The following is a 20,659-nucleotide window of genomic DNA, read 5'->3' on the forward strand; positions in this document are numbered from 1 at the left end:
ATATATATATATATATATATATATATATTATATATATATATATATATATATATATAACATCTGCAGTACATGCACATGTAGACTTCAGCTGACTCCTTTTTATCCTGTAAATATGTTTGCCTGTTTGTCAACTATATTTTTGCTACATTGCGAAATTCTTCTTCTTCTTCTTCTTCTTCTTCTTCTTCTTCTTCTTCTTCTTATTATTATTGTTCTTTGCGGTGGGTTAAAGTAAGCTATGTACAGTGTAAAATTACAGTATTAACCAAAAATAGGACATTTCCTAATCTAAACTAATAGCACACAACCTGTTTTATGTCATGGGAGACTAACCACTTTGTATTTGTTCTATGTAAAACCCATTCAACAGTTTTGTTGTTTTTCTCTACCTTAGGATGTATTTTTATATTAGAATGCACATTACAATGCACAATGTATTTCTAACAGCTAAGGCAATAGACATTCACAAGAAACATGAGTAAACCGTTTGGGGAATATAAAGGGACACTGGCATTCTTGTTCTAATCTTGCAGACTTACAGTCTCACGGTTTCTCTGCTTCTATTTCTCTTCTGTGCACTATACAAACGTAAATTCATTCAGGCAGGTTGGATGCAATCCAGGTGGGCAAAATCACAGCTAGACCACATCCAAAGGGGACGTCACAAATAGGGGGTTGCAGTCTGGCTGTAGGCTCGTTTGGCACCTCATCTGAAGCACTTGTTTCATCCCCTGGTATAGCATCAGGAAGCCAACAAGGAAACACAAAAATAAGTGTTGTCTGTGTTGTTTTATCTAGTCAATTTATAGATCTCAGACAAGAAGTACGAGAAAGCCTGAGAGTTCTTGCAAGCAATTAAATATCTGGGAAAGGAAATTAGTACTGCAAATAAAGCTTCTTACCCATTGACTGCTATGCTTCCCCCACAGCAGATCTGAATCTTGTGTGTGCGTGCATCTTATCATTGATTTTTAATACTGTTAAGCTCATGCCTTCCACACAGAGAGTCCCAAGTGAAAGTTAACATTCCAAGCTACTTTTAACATATCAGGTTATTCGTTTCTCCAGTCCACAACTGGGCTGTGCGGCCCCCAGTAGTCTACAGTGCTTTTACCTCCTACCGTTGGGCAGTCAGGTTGCTTGGGGGCAAAAGGAAAGCCTATAGATCTTTTATACCCACCCTGCTGGGCAGGGCAGCTGAGTGGGAGTGTAGGGATTTGGGGATTGAGGGAAGGAATAGACAGAAGGAAAAATGAAATTAATATCTAAGCTCTCCAACTAGAATTTCATCCACGCTGCAGCCGTGCGCACAGGAAATGCGTTCAAGCCTAGCCATGCTTGGTGAAAACAGGACCTTTTCCCACAGGTCACCACTAAAGTGATGAAAAGATAATGAAAGTGATAAAACATAAACAGACTTTATTTATTTATTTATTTATTTATTTTTTGGTCTTGGTGTCCAACTGGGAATATTTTCAGTACTTTTCAGAATATTTTGATGTTATCGTAGAAAAACCCTATGAGAAAATGGGGTTTCAGAAGTGGTTACATAAAAAGGCTTATCTTTGCATCCCTTGTGTCGCGCTACAGGGCTTTGCGAGATTCCTTCAAGTTTTAAAGTGTGTCCAATCTGATCCGAAGTAGTAAAGGTTTAGAGTTTCCCACGCAGTGCTTTATTCTGTGATTAAAATATAGCAAAACCTCCCTGGTTAAGGATATTAAAGTGTACAGCAAAGGGTAGTCCTAGATAGTCACGTCAGACATTAATTCTTAAGTGAAACTTCATGTATTTGATACAAAAATAATGACTGCTGTAGCTTTTCTATAGACTAGCTGTAATTTCTCTCAGGTTGTTTCCAATCTCATATTTAATGTATACAGGCACCACTGCCAATTAGTTCTGTTTTGTTAAAAAACAAATCCTGAACTCTCGCCAGCAGTCTAACTTTTATTTTGGGAGCTCGTCCCATCACTTATCTAATGTGTACCATGAAGAGTTAATTTACTCGTTATAAAAACAAAAAAAATGTAATGATGGGCAAGATGCTATTTAACTTTACTGAACTTTTAGTGGCACCATAAGGAAAAAAAAAAAAAAAAAGTTGATGACGTTGTAACTAAATATCCAGCACATTGAATCTGTTACAACCGAGGAGAACAAGGCAATAAAACGGCTCTTCCCTGTTCCCAGACAAGTGAAGGACCAGAACAAGAAGATGGCCAATCTGAAGCACAACCAGGAGGAGGAGAAGAAGAGAAGCGCCCAGTTACTGGATGAAGCCCGCAAGCGAGAGGACAGCCTGACGGACAACTCGCAGCAGCTGCAGGTGGGTTCATACATCGAGCAAATGCAGAGAGGCTTGCGCAGGTCAGTGATTACTGTTATAGGAATGATCTTAGCAGCTGCACATAGGAATAACGCTGCCCTTTATATTATTCCCACAGTCGTTTTTTTTCAGCTGGTCTGATTTATTGACCCCCACCATGTTAAAGTTACTAAATACAGTAAAACATGAGTGTCTGATACACAGAAAGTTATTATGATGGATATTAAGTTATTTGGCTGTTTCGATCATTAAAATACCTCCTGGGTGTTGTGTACCATCCACAGAAGATGGTAGAGTGTATATTGAGCCATGGCTTAACTCATTTAGCTCACAGTAAAACCTACTATTTCACACTTCTGTAGAATAGGAGTCTCCTTTTTTCACTCTTTTTAAAGGAGGTCAGTGAGAGTTTCCTGCATATGCAGCCGGTATGGTTTTTGCCCCCAGTCGAATGTGACAAGACGCCAAAGTGCCAAAAATCCCCATGTGCTTTTTCGAAATGAAATTGAAATCCGTTCCAATCCATATTCATGGATGTAAATTATCCTGAAGTTTCATAGCAGAATGCCAAGATTTCCAGGGCTTGTTTTATAGATTTAGCTGATGGTCTGCAGACAACCTGGGATCCCTCCTGAACCCAAGAGCTGTTCAGAGGCCAGATGTAATGAAATTTTGCAGCTCTGCTCTGACAGCATGTCCTACAAGGAATTTGTGGTTCAGGCTGACTTTAAGATAACTGTGTCTTTGTTGTGTGGAAAATGTTTAGCACTTGACAGGTAATGCAATTCATTTGAAACATTCAGATTACAAAGTGCCTGACCACAGGGCGCTCCCACACAATCCCGCCGCTGTTGCCCTCCGAGGGGGTGAGTGGGTAGTTTAGCACCTCTTTAATCTGGTGGCTCCCTGGAACCTTTTTAGAAAGTATCTTAGAAACTCAAAGTGTCTCTTGATCTCTTAGAAAACCTTGGCTGTACTTAGAGGTGAAAGGTTTCGTGCCCCAGTGCCTACACTCTGTTTCAAGATCCTAATACCTAGAATATCTCGATCTGTCCACAGTACAGGGCAGTGAGGGTTAGCAACACTGCTCTTTCCGACGTACCTCAATTCAAACATAGAAGGGACCACCTTCAGCATGGGTGAGAGGTTAGTTCAGCCCATGGGCACTGTTTAATTCTATATACTATATTGTTGGGGGTATAGTTCTTTTTGAGTCTGGACAAGAATCTGTGGAATTTGAACGATTCAGCTGAGACTTTCAAACTTGCTACACCCTCCATGCTTCCACCCAGGCTCGATTCTGTAGGTGAAAGACGTTCTCTTTCGATTGTCACATAGCGCAGTTCCTACATGAAAACCCTGCAGATTAAAAAAAAAAGACATACCTACCTTTGTTATCTGTCTGTTTTGCTCACCTCCCCTGAATGAGGGAAATGACATCCTCTGAATTCCACCCCTGGTGTATAATTGCATTATTCAACACCTCTTCATCCCAGGGAAGCAGATCAAATCAAGCCTTTTCAAAGCCTTGTCATGTTCTGTGCCAGGAAAGCAGCCTGTAGCAGGAATGTGAGGTTTGTGGAAAGGTTGTGCAGGCTAACTGATATGCAATAACGTTCCATACGTTATCCTTTTGTAATCTGAGTCTGAGTGTCAGGCAAGCCTCAGTGCTCAAGGAATCAGATTTTTTTTTGTTTCATGTTTGGTTGTAAAAAAAAAAAAAAAAGGCATTCTGGGGTAATAAATAAAGCAGACGACACAACCTACCACATTCTACCTGCAGAAGATCAGATCAATGACGCTTCTGACCATGTAGTTGCTGGTTTGCTGTTTGTTGACTAGCTTCTTCGACTGGAAGGCAAGGTATTCAGAGGAATGCTGCAGAATATTTGCACAGTGCCTGCATCCCACTAAATGTTCACTTTGAACACTCTGTAGTGAAGAGCCCAAAGGACAACACAGAAAAAGTCAAGAACTCATACTTCTCAGGAGATGATTCCTTGCAATTTGTTTGGTTTTACCCAATATTGTTGTATATTTCACACTACATACAGGACACACTTCATTAATGTTGTGCCCCCACATCATAATCGCTTCTGGCTTGGTATAGCGTTGTACATTTGAAACTGGTGTGGGTAAAAACACACTGCTGCTTTGATCTCTTTATTTTACTTTTTGCCTTGTTGTTATTATCTTTTTTTTAAAGAAATGCAGGTAATGTCTGTTTTTCTTACACATTCCTAAACGTTCCCTGTTTCTCCAAGACAGTTCTGCATAAGCAATGCACTTGCACCTGGTCGATACGATAACAACCTCAAAGGCATGTGTTTTTGGTCCTTCATTTTCAAAGCTAAACACCACGCTGTGAAGGTTTTCAGCACTGGCACCTCTCCCAAATTTCACACTTCATATTCATTGCTTGAATCAGCTCAGGCTTTTGGGCTTTAACAAATGGATAGGCAGACAGGTTTCAAACCCAAATAGACATTTTCTGTAGCTTTTGGCTTTCTGTGCCATGTACAGTCTGTTAAGTTAATAAACTAACATAAAAAGAAGAAAAAAAAAGTATTTTGTGCCAGCTTTCTGTTATATGACCACAACATTGTCTTCAGCTTGTAGAACGTATTTATAGAATATGTTCCTTTATGTATGGCAAAATTATGGCACCTCTGGGATTGTCCAAGGTCTCTCTATGTAATTTTAAGCCCTGAAGCCCAGCTCCAGAAAGGCAGGAATATTAAAGCCCAATCAGAGAAACGATAGAAAGATAAATAAATGGTTAATTGTGTTTAGGCATAGGAAATTACATATATAAAAAAAGTCCTTGGTACAACATTGCAAAAAATGAAAATCATTGCGTATAGCAATCTTCTATTGTGTCCTCTATGGAGTATTGTGAACTGGTATGAACTAAACCAGACACAAAACACAATTTAAGTGTAATACTACACATTTCAAATGACAGTCCTAAAACAGATAGCAGTCCCATTCAAAGTTTATATACAGTTCACTGCTACAACAGGACACAGGGATTTGTTTGACATTTTTCAAACCAAAATGTTAATTATTTTCTTTTTTTAAAGTACCGATTTCATTTGAAATCTTTATTACTTGAAATATCCCAACCATCAAGTGTGACACTTCTCTCTTCACCAACAGACATGATATCTGAGCTAACTGTGGAAACAAGAATAGCATCTTTTGAGGAAAAAAATAAAACAAACCAAATAAAGACACTATCATTGCCTTTAACAGCATTTCCAAGTGGAATGTTAACATGCTGTGGAATTATTATTATTATTATTATTATTATTATTATTATTATTATTATTATTATTATTATTATGATGCCTTTTCTTTTTTTGACAGTAGGGGTGCTATTAAGTTATGGATACAATCCATGTGTTCAGCTGAAGTACATATTGAAGTGCAGCCACAGTTTTAAGAGTGTGTTGGGGGTCTTTATCAAATACAATACAGATGAATGAAAAGTTCTGTTGCTGTCAGTAAGTGGGTTTACTTTCACATGTTTCTCAGGCTGTGGGCAAAAACATTGATATATGCATTTTTCCATACAGCAAACTGTGCGCATTCATATACAAAAATACATAGAGCATGAACAGTTATGCTGGGTGGTCTATAGAGCTGACAAGCTAAAGGAAAAAATGACTTAGATTTTGATGTTTTTGAGAAAGAGGGAAAAAAGAGTCTGCTTTCCATTAAGTTATATGTAGTGTAGTATATAACATCTCAATATGTTTTTTGCTAGACATATAAGTCTCTTATGACATTGTGAATATAGTAATTAACAGAAACAGCTCTGCATAATGTCTGCTGTTTACTTTGTAGCTTTAGGTCATACTGTAGTTCAGACTGTTGTTAGTTTGTTTGAGCCAAACAATGCAAAAGGAAAACACTGAGAAGAAAACTCTAAGCTAGAAACCCAGTCGTTATCTGTGCCTTCCTTTGTACAGCTTTCATTGCAAGTTGTAAGATTAAAAAATAAATAGCTTTAAATTACATTTTTAAGTTTTGGTTTTTTGTACGGTTTCATAATGATTGCAATTACTGAAATAGTGTTTTTTAATATTCAGAGAAGTGTGTTTTTAAGCTGAGCTCAGAAGCTGTTCTTCTCTTCTAGTTGCGAGCCATACACCAGGCCGGTCTTTATGTAACTCAGCACCAGCGCCATCTAGTGAACACCTGCTGTGGATTGATGACAACACAGAGTAGGTGTTCACTAGATGGTGCTGTTGTCGCTTACTAACACAACAACTGGCTGATCAGCATGCTGGTAATTGCAGTAAGAGCCAATCTGTGATCTGAATCTACGTGCCCTTTAAAGTAACATTGCCGCTGCTTCCCCACTGCTTCTGACATCAAGGCGCTCAGTCCTACCGTGATGCAGTGACCAGAAACAACGCCTGATCAATCACTGCATGTAGACTGGGAACAACGGGCTCCAGATGCCCTCAAAAAAGCACCCAACTTGCAATCCATTAAATACACAGACTTTTTGTATACTGTTGAAAAATCACATATGCTATCACAGTCCACTTACTTTGATTAAGGCTGCTGTTTCTCTGATCAGGTTGCCATGTAGTATGTGAATAGCCTGCACCATGGAAACTGAAATACATGTGATGATTGGCTCACAGATTACTGCAGCCCAGGAACAAGTGATCACCTGATGTGTGTTTCTCAGCACTGTCCACTAGCTTGATTGAGCGATCGTTAGAAAGCGGAACTCTGATGTACTTCATTCAGAGCCACTGGTACAGTTGCTTACAAAACGCCACATAGCAACACTGACACAAGTTAGCTGTCAGCAGGAGCAGGGATCTGCCGGAAAGGAATAACTGGAAAGCTAAAGTTAATAAGTGTGGTTTTCAGGAGGAAGTTGCCTCTTGCTTGATGAATATCGTACGAGTAAGAAGCTTGAGGTGCCTCGAGAACTGAGTGGTTTCCAGTGCTGTGTCTGAGGATTGCAAAGTGATATTCCTGTTTTAAAACATTCTGTTCTGTAGTCTGACTAAAATTAGATTTTCCTCTGGAAGCACAACCCCAGGATTTATAAGTAATCTTTAATTATTTCTTTTTTATATGCAACACTTATTGTAGTCCTGTATGCTTGGAGTAAAACAATGAACATCTTGCCAAATTGGTCATGCCGCGTTGCACTCAATTTATGCCATCGTAAAGCCTAAAAACAAGAAAAAAATAAATAAATAAAAATATATATATATATAGGTAGCAGTTAGAAACCGAGGATATTAGATGATATGCAGTACCATTCTGAATAGCTATTAACTCTTTGGGATGTGCACCTATGGGACTTCAGTACCCACTGGGGTCCAATCACATTCTACATAAATCAACAGTAATACAATCCAGTTTATCTGAATTTCCCTGCACAGCAATAATTACCAGCGGTGTACACTTGGCTACAGTTGCTAAAGGTTAGGCAGTAGGGCATTTGCTAATCAAGTCACATGTCAGCTCAACATCAATAACTTCTTTATGGTAGACTGTGGATTTTCATTGAAACAGCAGCCCATGTGGAACCCCATAGCCCAAATGTTAACGCTCTGTTACTTAACAGCCAGACAATTCCCCTGGCGCGCACACACACCTTCAGAGAAGCTGGCTTGCTTGTAAAATATTATTAGCTATTTCATGGGGAAACCTCTGTTTTAGTTTTGGTGGTTAAGTGTGCAGAATGCAGTTTCTGTTAAGAAATGTTTCCATACGTGGTTTTAATTAAAATGTTCCCGGTACACTGCAGAGCACGCACTGGGAATCCAGAGGCGATGTGACAGACTGGAAATTCAATAGTGAATAACCTTACAGGTAATCCGTTGAATTATGACAGTGCACAAAACACGTTATGTATTATTATGATATTGCTTGAAGTTAAAGATTAATTACATTAATGAATTCATATTGTTTTTTAAATACATAAGTGATATTTCATTTTAACAGCAGACAAGCATCCTCTTCACTTTGAAATGTATTTAGCACAGACATTATGATGTTATAAAGCATGTATGTATGTTCTTTTGCACACTGTTAAGCTTCCAGTTACAATGGTACTATAAATGGCCATGCGAACAAAACTGTAGGTACCAGTACTTTTCTTATTGCAGCAAAACATAAGAATACTAACACACTAACCCTATCTGCATTGGTAATAGCCTGTCAAGGAGACAGAGGTAAGAGTGAACATGTAAAATCAGTTAGAAGCATTCCTTAGCTTCATCATATGCAGGTAGAAAACATTCCAACTGGAAAGAAAATCCATTTTCAGTTGGCATAGTTGGCTACATTATGAAGAACCAAAGTGGAGATGAAGGTAAATTAAGAGCCAAAAAACCTTGGGGAGAAAAAAAAAATTGTAACAAGTCAAAATTAACCCTTTCAAAATGGTGCGATTTGCCAAGAAAACTGAAAAAAAGAGGCTGGATTGCAATACCTTTCTTTTTCATTTTTTTTTCTCTAAATGAAACGAAATGTTTTAAGAACTTTGTGCATCCTTTAATCAGGCGTTCTGGGAGAGTTGAAGAGGCTTCAATCAGCTGTCTGAAAATCAGCAGGAGGATCACATTGCTTTAGAGAAGAAGATCGAGGTATTAAAGGGTCCAGTGTAAGAACACAGTCTTCATTATTATTAAAAATAGCCGGTTAGCAGTTTAGACATTACTGCTCTGTTCGTTTTGTTATGTTTTGTTCCAATAGGAGACGTATTGGGATCTGCAATTTTGTTATCATGGGTATTTACAATTTAACAGGAATCTTAACAGTGTACAAAAAACAGTCATGCTGTTTACCATCTTAATATCTGTGTTAATATAGATGTCCTAAGGGAAAAGGATGCCTGTCTGGGTAGCATTTTACTGATGGTAAAATGAAATAGCACTTATGTATTTGAACAATTGTCTAAAAACTATATTTATTAGTTTAATGAATCTAACTTAAACAACAAAATAATAATGATGATACTACTACTACTACTACTACTACTAATAATAATAATAATAATAATAATAATAATAATAATAATAATAATAATAAAATCATATATATTTCATAATGTAGTAGCTACCACAATATGAATAGAGACAGGGACAGGAAGAGAGATAAGAACAGTGATAAACATTGAAGCCACAATAATAATAATAGTACAGTGTATATTGAATTTATGAAACAAAAAAAATACGAAGCTTACGAAGAATGAATGCCGTTTTGCAGTTTTGAGGTTTGAATTTCAGGCAAAGTTGACACAGTACATGTTAATGTTATAAATTTTCTAGTTTCATTAAAACAAAACCAAAAACAAACAAACAAAAAAAAACGTGCATAAGCCCAAAGTGCACAGTGCAGATTCAGGCTGTGTTATTAGTAGATGGAAAAACTGAAAATTGTTTCTGAAGGAAGTACAGATCATTTCAAGGTTTTCATCCAGCAGCGCCTCAGGACTGACCAAATCTGTCATTTAAATGAGCTGGAATGGTATTCTCTTCTAGACTTGATCTCCGTGAGGTCTGGGATACAATGTCTGCCTTGCGGAGTTCACTAACTCTAAAGTTTGGCTTAGGAGAGAGAAGATATGAGGGAAGAGGGGAATACAGCTAGTATATTGGAAAGCATTGGTAATGGACTAGATGGGGGGGGGGGCTGTTTTTTGTTTGTTTTGTTAAAATAAAAAGTGTGTTTGACTGAGTGGTTCCAGATTTCAGAATATGTAACCACTCTACAGTAAATAGGTCAGGTACTGTACCATAAACCAGCTCATGGAAAAGAGACGGTGTAGAATGTAACTTCTGAGTATCATTTTGAGTAAATAAATATGGGGTGATCATAACATGGCAATGGAGATATACAGCTTTCCTGTAAATTCTCCACATGACCACAAGGGGCACTACCAACATGACTGTACATTGTCTGGGTGCTACAGAACGATCTGTTAATACATCTGCTTGCAGCTGCCATGCTAACCCAGGAACAGACTGTCCCAGAGTCAGCATCCTGACCATGTACTGTGCAGGTGGCGACCCCTATGGACATATTCAGCATCTACAGCAGGGCTGGCCAGAGTTGGCTCTTCCACTCCTGGTCTTTGTTCCAATTATCAAATGAACCAATTAAACATCTAGACCCTGAAGTACTTCATTATATATGTAATGCCCCTCCAGGACCGTGATTGGACACCACTGACCTATAGGATTTGCCTTGTCAGGCTGCCTATATCGTACCCGGTGAGTTGCACATGCATATGATCATTGGATTTACATCTATGCTGCGTTAAAGTGGTCGACTTTATAAAAACACTGTCTATTCACTCCTATTAACATCATCATTTATCGCCACACTGTAAAAAAGCATTCTAATACAACTATCCATTCATTTTTTTCTCGCAATGCATATAATAACTCGGGTGCAGCGAGTTGGCAGCTCTGTGGAGTTTCTGAAATTCAGAAATCAAGAGCTTCTTAATCAACGGCTCTTATTCTTGTCCTGTGGTTAACCTGTCTGCTGTGATTGTCCTGGTCATCAGTTACAACATTGCTTTTTTTAATATATATATATATATATATATATATATATATATATATATATATATATATATATATATATATATATATATATGTTAGTGTTACTTTATGAAACGACATTGCTCAACAGCTGCAATTATAATAAAATTATTTTTAATTTTCAAAAAAAAGTTTTTTCAGTGCTAGAACTGAAAGGTGAAATTTTTTCCGAAAAGACTCTACATAACTGAGTATGTATTGTATTATGTATTGTACAAGACACATAAACGGTATGTATAATGGCATATTTCGGAATTTTTTAAAGCCTTAAAAACATTATATAATATATTATATATATATATATATTATATATATATATATATATCTATATAGATATTATATATATATACAACATACACACACAATGTGTGTATATATATATATATATATATATATATATATAATTTTTGTGTAATGTCTGTAATATTTTTAAGGCTTTAATGGTTTATGTATGCAATTACACAGTACATGTTAGTCTTAACTAGAATACATAATACAGTACATACTCAGTATGTATTGTACTCACACTGGAATTTCAATTCATTTCTAGCACTGAAAAAACACTTCAGGAAAATTAAAATAATGTAATAATGCAGCTGTTGAGCAATATTATTTCACTTTGACTAACATGTCAACGACGGTGAATTGAAATAAAAAGTGATCCACATCTGCTTGAAGTTAGATTTTCTTAAAATGCTTATTTTTCCCCAGCTAAAAGTTATAGTTAAAGTTAAAACTAATCTTGTCAAGTTTCCATATGGGTGCTGCTTGCCCAGTACCCAGGCGGTTTGATGTATACTGTGTTGATTTTAGTGCATTACTGGTGTTCTTTCAAATTCAATTCTGCAGGTTGGACATGAAGCACACAGCTTCCCTGTGTCATTACTCACCAGCAGGAGCAGCTTATGTGTCTTTTGATTTGTTTTTGTTTTGGTTGTAATTTTTTTTTTTTTTTTTGCGTTGTGAAAGGGCCATTCTGAGAAATTAGAAAACCACAGATTCTTCAAACGGTGCTGTTTCTGATTAATGTTATCCTTGAGGGTTAATCTACTAAATACCTGAATGAAACTTAAACTGGTCCATACTGTTGAAATGAATTGGTCCCCTTATTAAACTCTTCCCATGACCAGGTTTACATTTGACTCATCTTTCAGTTTTTTTTTTTTTTTTTTACTCAGATTCCCGGATAAAAGCCACAGCCTCGGTTGTAATTTGGCGCAAGGTCGTGATGCGTATTTATACATATTCTATTGCATGCGTGCTGCTAGCACTCGTCTCCTGGCTAATGCTGCCAGTCACTTGCAGCTTGGAACACGGCAAAAAGTTTAGCTCTGCTGAGGCTGCTCTTGCCTGTCCGGTGTTACTGTCAGAAAAGCATCTGGATCAACATTTCCAGGCTGGTTAAAGCAGATGGTGTGAACCGTGGAGCTTCCATTTTAGATTAGAAAAATAAGGGTTTGTGTAAAACAAATAGTTAAAACATACAAGTTGTACTGTAAAAGGCCACACACGTTGTGGTACCCACGCCTAGCTAAAACTTTACATGTATTATTGTTTGTTTTTTTTCCCCTGCAAGGAAAAGCGTGAACAGATAACACAATGAGATTTATACATGCAATACTACATGAAGAATGGCCAAAATATAAATGCATTCGGGTTTTCTCTATCTAGATCTATCTAGATAGATCTATATATAAAAATAATTATTGGAACTAAATATTGGCTGAGTAGGACTTTCCATCTCGCATTCCTTTCAAAATATGACTTTATTTCCTATTTTAGAACCTCCACTAATCGCCCATTCCTTCATTTGCCTAGATACATATCTATGTCTTGTTTTTCTTTGGTTTATTCAATTTACTATGACGACACAGTCGTTTTAGTCCCAAGTCACATATTGGATGGCCCAGTGATAACTGTGGTTTCAGGGCAATCGTTTACCAAAGACCACAGTCATGCTGTGTTGATACTACAGCATTCACAGCTGGGCTTTTTTTTTTTTTACTGCAGGATGCGGACGTCACAAAACATTCTAATATTTGAAAACTTCACTTGCTGCTAATTCTTTTATTCCCCTCATACTGTATTATCTGAATTTTAATTTCTTTCTTATTCTAGCACATGCTTGCTGTACAGTGTATTCATTTCAACACTATTTATCACATTAGTAAATAGCTGATTCTTACCATTGCAGACATGAGTGAGACTCGCTCACTAAGGGAACTTTTTGGTCATAATGTAGCAATCTGCCTCCTATAGGAAAGGAAATGAAGCTGCAGTTTAATGGAATATCACAACTCACTTGCAAATCAGTAATCTTGCCCTAATAAAAACTTACCATAGTAAAGGCTTAGCAAAGTGTAATAAATCATACTTAAAGCATGGTAAAGCATAGGTGAGCAGTGTACAGAATGGCAAGGTATGGTAAAGTATATTAATAAACATGACAATCGAGGGTAAACTATGGTAAATGCATGGTATAAACATTGGGGGAAAAGCATGGGAAAACTTCAAGAATACCATAGTAAATATCTATGAGGGCAACTTCAACCATTGACTCAGCACTGACTCAACCAGCTAATTGAGCTCAAAGGCTGTTATAACATTACTGTACAATTCCAAATTACTGGAGATTATTGCAGAACGTTAAATGTGCATTGGCTATGATCATAACTACTGCTACCAGCTAAATATAGGGGGAGTCAATTATCCATTAAAAAAGCATATTTTCTCTTTAATTCCCTGCATTTCACATACATGTATAGATTGCATGCGTTCTATTATTATTATTATTATTATTATTATTATTATTATTATTATTATTATTATTATTTTCCTCCACCTCCTCAAAGTAACACTGCAGAGTTGTGCTGCCTTTCCTCCCCCTCAGGACTCGATGCGTGAGAGATCAGAACGAGTGGAGGAGCTGGAGAAGGCCCTGCGTGACAGCGTGCACATCACTGCGGAGAGAGAGCGGGTCCTGGCCCAGGAAGAGTCTGCTCGCTCTGCTGCTGAGAAACAGGTCTGCATGAGAGAACTTGAACTTTCACCTCTCTGTGACAGACATTCACTGGCCCCCCCCCCCCCCCCCCCCCCCCCCCCCCCCCCCCCCCCCCACCACCACCACCACCACCACCCAAGAAGGGCAAACGACAATAAATCCCTTTTGGTTTATTTAGGTCCCAAATCCTACCTGCAATTTCGGACTAAAATATTTGTAAAGCCGTGAAAATTGAAAGCACTTTTATACTAAAGCGAGGATAACTTTCATCCAGGTACTGCATTACCTTAAAAATGAAGTTAACTATACATTATTATATATGTATGTTTTTTATGTTGATAAAGTCAATTTACACAACACATTATTTCCGAGTCTTCAGGAACACATACACAATGTCAGTTGTTTAGCTTAGTAAAACTACATAAACAACAGCATGTCTGGACTGTGGTAATATGCCTGCACTGCTACCTGTAACCTTATTCACATGCTACAGCACTTACCAAACATGCAAATAGAGTCAGTTAAAACATCCACTGAAAAAGGGCTGACTATCTGAATTGAAGTGAAAAAACCCCAACCATTACAAAATAGGACTGTTACACCCCAAATATGTATTATTTAAATGATTTAACCAGTAACATTCATAGCTGATACAATATTATCTCTGTGGGAGGAGATTTTATGTTTACTCATTTTCTCATACTCAGAGTATTTTTTCCATCATTTTTTTTTTTATTTATTTTTTTATATTTTTTTTAATATATATATATATATATATATATATATATATATATATATATATATAAAACATATGTACTGTTAAAATTGTTTGTTGTGGCTTGTTTGTTATTCCCCAGTTGGGTTTCCTTTTTTAGACTAAAGCTTATTTCATTTCAATTATACACAGATTCCTTTTTTATATTATTATTTTTGCTGGGCTTTTCCTTTTCTTTCTATAATTCCTTAACTTCCTACTCATGGAATCACAATGCCTGCAGGTGCTCCCATGAAAAGCTTTCCTTTCCTATCACCGTCTTTGTCATCCATCATAAAGCCAGTGAGTGATCTCTGACAGATGCCTCGTATTGAAAGTTCTTTCATGTCCTGTGCTTTCTCAATCTATGGATCTCTTAGCCCGGCTTCACTCACTGGAGAGGGTGGAGCCAGGCAGATAAGGAGCAAACCTAATTATTAAGATAACTGCTGCAAGGTCTTGGCCGTGTATCAGTCTTTATATACCCCACTAAGATACCATTAACCCAAATCAACCTAAATCCATGATCTAATTTTAGCTAACAGCGCTGCATAAGCCTCGGCATTGAGTCTATAGCTATTGCCAAAAGTGTTGCATCTATAGAATGAACAAATTTTGCTTCTTAAAGCCGAATTAAATCTTCAGAATAATGTTACGTTAACATATTGAATTACATATTGCTTTGTAGTTTTCCCGTATACTTAACGAAAAACTGACAAATGTGACGTTTCGAAATCTACTGTACTACTATTATGGCTTCTGGTAGACTTCTGCTATATCATTTTGTAGTTTATTTGATTAAATTATGTTAAATAAAAGATCTAAATGATGTTCATATAGTCATTTTTTGACATGTCTCAATCCTAAAATTCTAGATGATGCAAAACTTGTGGCCATAGCCGTACATCGTAGTCTTTGTGTTTCTTGATTGAATCCACTGCATTACTAAATGAACAATAACTGATACATGAGCTTCAGACCTGCAGTATAAATGGTTGCAGAGAATCGGCGTGCTCTCTGCTACAATTCAGCTGTACAATTCATTCTTTCTGCTTATGTTTTCTTTTTTATTCTCTACTACTAAACCATGCATTTCCTGTTTCTAGGCACCTGCTATTTCAGCGCCTATCCATCTGAAGCACAGCTTGTAAAACCACTATGATGCTTCTAACTGGGGACTTCCCATCCCCTTCAACAGGGATTGGGGTGTTGGAGGGTATTGTACTCGTAATGCATGGGGGGAGCAGTAATGACACGGCACAGGCACAGAGTGAGCATACATAACAGCTCTGAACTGCAGGCAGTGTTGGGCTAAGCACTCATTCCAGCTTCAGTGCAGCACACACATGATGTCTGCATCCAGACAGCTCTTGATCTGGATGTGGTGAAGACTGTGTTTGTTTCCTCCGTGTGCCTGTGATGCGTCTCTTCAGCCTCTCCCTGTGTTTTAAACAGTTTGTCACAAGTTGGATTTCTTGGCATGATGGGGGCCACATGTCTCGAAACTCATTCAACACACAAACCATGCTGGTCGAAGGGGGGTCCCGCGGCGTGGGTCCTGTCCACCTGCTAACTGTTTTTCTATCCTTTTCTCTTTCCTTCTCTCTGTCTCACATACTATCTGTCTTGTAGGGAGAGATTCACATTGTGTGCCAGTCTGCCTTCATCTGTCTGAAGTGCCTACTCACCATTCATACTAACTTTTTTTTTGTCTTTTGCTTCTGTTGCAGTTGCCTTATCTCTGTGCCTTGCATGTTTTGTTTTGTTTGTTTTCTTTTCTCTCTCTTGGTGGTTTACTGTAAAAGTATTTTCAAAGGGTTGTTTTGAAGAGATCTGTATCAACACCTCTTGGCTGTATTTTAAAAGATGCATGTACTATATTCTGAAAGTAAGCATGGCGCAGTTTTAGTGGTTACAGTGTCTGTTGCGTCTACGTTTATTGTGCTTAAATTTGCACTCGTGTCTCTTCAAGCTCGGGTTTCAGGGTAGACCAGACATATATTTTAACAAACAAAACAGAGGCATCAATTTAGACTTCTGTCCAGCTGGCTAGACAGGTGCACCTGTAATTAAAATGCAGCCATTGTTTTTCATTTTGTACGCAATTTCTGTTTTTCTTTCTAAGCCATAGCATAGGCATGTCTTTATATTTTGAGTCTTCAGTCAAGTGAAATTTGGAATGATTGGGTTATGGCGAATGTAAAGCTCAAACTGTCTTGTTGAAGAAATACGACAGGAGCCGTATGGCTTAAATGGAAAAGAAAAAAAAAACAATACTGTAGTGATGCCAAACATTGCATTTCCAAAAAGATATGGCTACTTGTGTTGCAGTGCTCTCTCTCTAATTATACTCTAGTTCACCTTGTTGCTTCAGCAGTCATTATAGACAACACATACAGAATGCTGGGAAGCGGTAAGATTTTATTATAAAAATCTAACAGTGTTCTTTTTAAAAGAATTAAAAAGGTTTAAAAGTGACACAACATTTGCAAAGGAACCACACTATGTAGTTACTGTACATGTTTGTTTCATGATTTAATTACGTGCATTTAGCAAAACTCTCATTGTGATTGGGAGATCCAAATGAATCACATGATTCAGAGACCTTTCAACTCTACTGGCCCCACATTTCAGTACTGTTATAGTTATAAATCCAATCACAAAACTGCGTGCCACTGCACGTATGTGAGAAAATGTAAACTGGCGGATTAAAAATCAAGTTACTGTACCAGTGTTTAAAAGTCTGTTCATTTATCCTCTGACTTCTCAGAAATTAGCAAGCAACGGACTTCAGTTGAATCTGGCTTAATTATAGTGGTAGAGTTATTATTTTTTTTAGTTCATGTTAACAGTAGACATTAGCAAATCATATACAGTGTAAAAAAAAAAAAAAAAAAAAAAAAAGGGTTTGACAGAGTGAAATGACCTTCATGTTTCAGTTAGCATGTGACTGTCGCGGCTGCCTGCGTTCTCCTGTTTCGTATTCAGAGGTACTGATTTGAAGCCAAGGCAGGAAGCCTTTGAATTCAATGTTTGCACTGTCAAGCCCCTCAAGCTCTGCCACCTCTGTTTATACTTCTGCCTCACTGTTGAAAGTCCAGTGAAGATAAAAAAATAAATAAAGAGGTGCATGACAATGCCATATCCTGTAATGCAGATGCACAGCAGTAGAAAGCGCCAGGCTGTTATTAAGAAAGGTATGGAGCACACTCCATCATCATGAAGGTTCAGTATCCCATTGAGGCTTGATATCTACCAGCATCCAGTAACATCAGCATATACAGGTGCTTGGGTGATGAGGGAAATACAGTCTTTAGGCCCCGGGCAGGTACTCTGTCTTGCAGCTGTTTCATGGACTCTGGCAACAAGACTCAATCAAAATCAAGCATAATTTCCTATGCCAGTATTTCTTTACCTGCGCCAGGAACCAGGTGCCTTTCATTTCACTAACACATGACAGTTCAAGGGGGATGAGGGGATTTAAGGCTGCAAACACAGTTTATATCATGCTGCTGCTGCTGCTTTATTTCACAGCACAGTTTTGGCTTCCTGGCCAAACATAACTCAACTGTTTTCATAATGTGAAATTTTAACAGTTCATAAAGCCAGAAAAGGGAGCCTGAGCTTGTGTTTATAAGTTTTGTTTTAATTATTTAGTACAAATATTTTTTAGACCAATACTTTTTTATATATATTGTTTAAAACATCAAAATGACTTTTGAAGTCTGTATAATTGAGGTTCAACATACTAATGCAAACAAGACTTCAGAATGTATTATTGTTAAATGTATTGCAAAGTTTACATGCAGACAATATTCTTGGTCATTTTTTGGGGGTGTTGGAACATTGAATCTTTTGATAGCTCAAAAAAACAAAACAGTTGTTGATAAGAATTTTCCACAATTATTTGTTTTAAGAAGGTTGACGTACCACAAGCAACAGTTTGTAATTGAGTGCTGACATTGTGCAATTTGTCACGTAAGAAAGATGAAAACGCTTACACGCCTAATCCAATCCGTGAAAGAACCTCCGTGCTGCAGCAGCCCCCCCTGGGAGAAGTGATCTGGTGCAGCTGTAGGTTTGGGGGGGGGGGGTTTGGTTGGTGGTTTCACTTCTTCTCTAGAAAGACCAGTCTTCTCTTTGTGGAGTAGCCGAGCCTTGCCTGCTGTGATTGAGCAGGAAGCCCTTTGACTCGTGATCCCAAAAGGGCTGCGGTATTGAGATGTAAGCACGTGACCCTCTGACACTGAGGGCTCATTGCTGCTGAACTGGAACTATGAGCTGCAGCTCTCGTAGCTGGCCTTTCGGTTCCCTGGAGGTTCTGGTGTTCAAAACTGTAATGAATAGCCAGGGTTCAAGGTTGTGTTTTTCCAACACACACAGTCCAATGTTATGTGTTTTTCAGAAATATGAACTGTAATTCTCAACGGCTGCTTTCTCAGACCCTGATGAGCTCTGATCTTGGACCACCTCATGTTACCGGAGATAAGTTCTGATACAAATGTTCAAATATATTCATCTTTTTTACAAAGTCAGACAACACTGCCATATGGTTTGACACAGCCTCATGCCCCTTTTAAGAGCTTTAAATGGAGTCCCTGCTGTAAACATTTAAACATTACCCTCCTAGTTTACCAAGTTTTTATAAAATCAGGTCCCTACTTTCCTATATGTTTTACTTCAGAATGAATGATTGGGTGTTAGACTGTTCCCAATGATAAGTATAATGTAACACCAAAAAAGGTAATCACTTTAGAGTCAACACTGTAAAGAAATAAGAAATCAAACATATTTAAACCCTGGTGGTGAGCTTTCACATTAGCTTAGTAAGTAGTCATCCTTTTTTTAAAGTAAGAACTGACTGCTTGTTTGAACCAAGTCTTTGAAGCAGCTCCGAATCAGAGCAGACAAGGGAGTATTAGTACTGGTGTAAATTCACAACAGTGTTACACACAGTAAAGGATTTTTGAACTCCAACTGAACTGGCATGCACAGGATAATGTGATAATCTGGTTAATCAACATAGGCTTTGCTAATGTGTGCATTGTTAATTATGTGATTCTGATTCGAGCAAAGGCCAGGCTATGCAGACTGTAGTCTATATATATATATATATATATATATATATATATATATATATATATATAGATATATATATATATATATAGATATATATATATAGATAGATAGATAGATAGATATCTTATGGCCTGCATGTTGATAGCTCTTAGAAAGCACCTGATCTGCAGTTAACCCCCCTCCCTCCACACACATACCTCCCTATATGAGTTGTGAGATGAAATAGTGCTTGCGTCTATGATTATAGGCAAGCTCACCGTGTGTAGACTCTCTTTTCTCCTTCTATCCACGGTGCTATTGATATTGAGCAGAGCACTGAGCTGACAGTGTGCTGCTCCAACAACAGGTGAAGATCCGCACAGCCCTGCTTTTTCATTTCATCTTGGGCACAGAGGAGGGTCAAGTACTTAACACCCAATCAAACAAGTCTAATCGCTTTCAGTCTTCAGACTTTGAATTCTGACTATCAAACACAGTGTGCATACTGTAAATAGTTACAGTAATTTGGTTAAAAAATGTTTTCCCAATTTTTAAGGCACTCATTGTTTAAAAGTGAATTGTAATCAAAATATTTCCTTTTCTTTTCTCGTGCACTTGTTTTATATTGGTTATAAAAAAGGCGCCTGACACACATAAATTAAGTAGCCAAGAAAAGCTGTAAATGTGAACGTTTTTGGCCTCTTCGCAAGCTCATAAATATTAGTCTGAATGAGCGCAATTCATTGTGCCAAGTGTCTTTTTACACTATAGAACTGAAAACATTGTTTTTTTTTTATTTTTACAGCAAGACTAGGGATTTGCCTGTTAGGAAATATTTATAAATAAGAATCCATGTTAGGTAGCCTTCCATATTACAAACTAAAAAGGGAACAAAGTCAAGTTGATTTTGTTTTTAAATTCCTACGTT

General features: G+C 37.6%; 1 protein-coding gene across 10 annotated transcripts in view; it reads left to right on the forward strand.

Annotated features, from left to right (window-relative positions):
• Nucleotides 1-20,659, forward strand: part of LOC121298410 (ERC protein 2-like) — a 252,786-nt gene that overhangs the window by 114,941 nt on the left and 117,186 nt on the right. For 7 of the 10 annotated variants that reach the window (XM_041225526.1, XM_041225533.1, XM_041225527.1 and 4 more), the window contains 2 exons: nt 2,192-2,327; nt 13,809-13,940. In XM_041225526.1, coding sequence (XP_041081460.1) covers nt 2,192-2,327; nt 13,809-13,940 — 268 coding nt within the window. The remainder of the gene's footprint in view (nt 1-2,191; nt 2,328-13,808; nt 13,941-20,659) is intronic. The other 3 variants (XM_041225530.1, XM_041225532.1, XM_041225536.1) reach the window with 1 other exon arrangement.

The sequence above is a fragment of the Polyodon spathula genome, chromosome 23 (genome assembly GCF_017654505.1).
Source record: "Polyodon spathula isolate WHYD16114869_AA chromosome 23, ASM1765450v1, whole genome shotgun sequence".
Classification (NCBI taxonomy): domain Eukaryota; kingdom Metazoa; phylum Chordata; class Actinopteri; order Acipenseriformes; family Polyodontidae; genus Polyodon; species Polyodon spathula.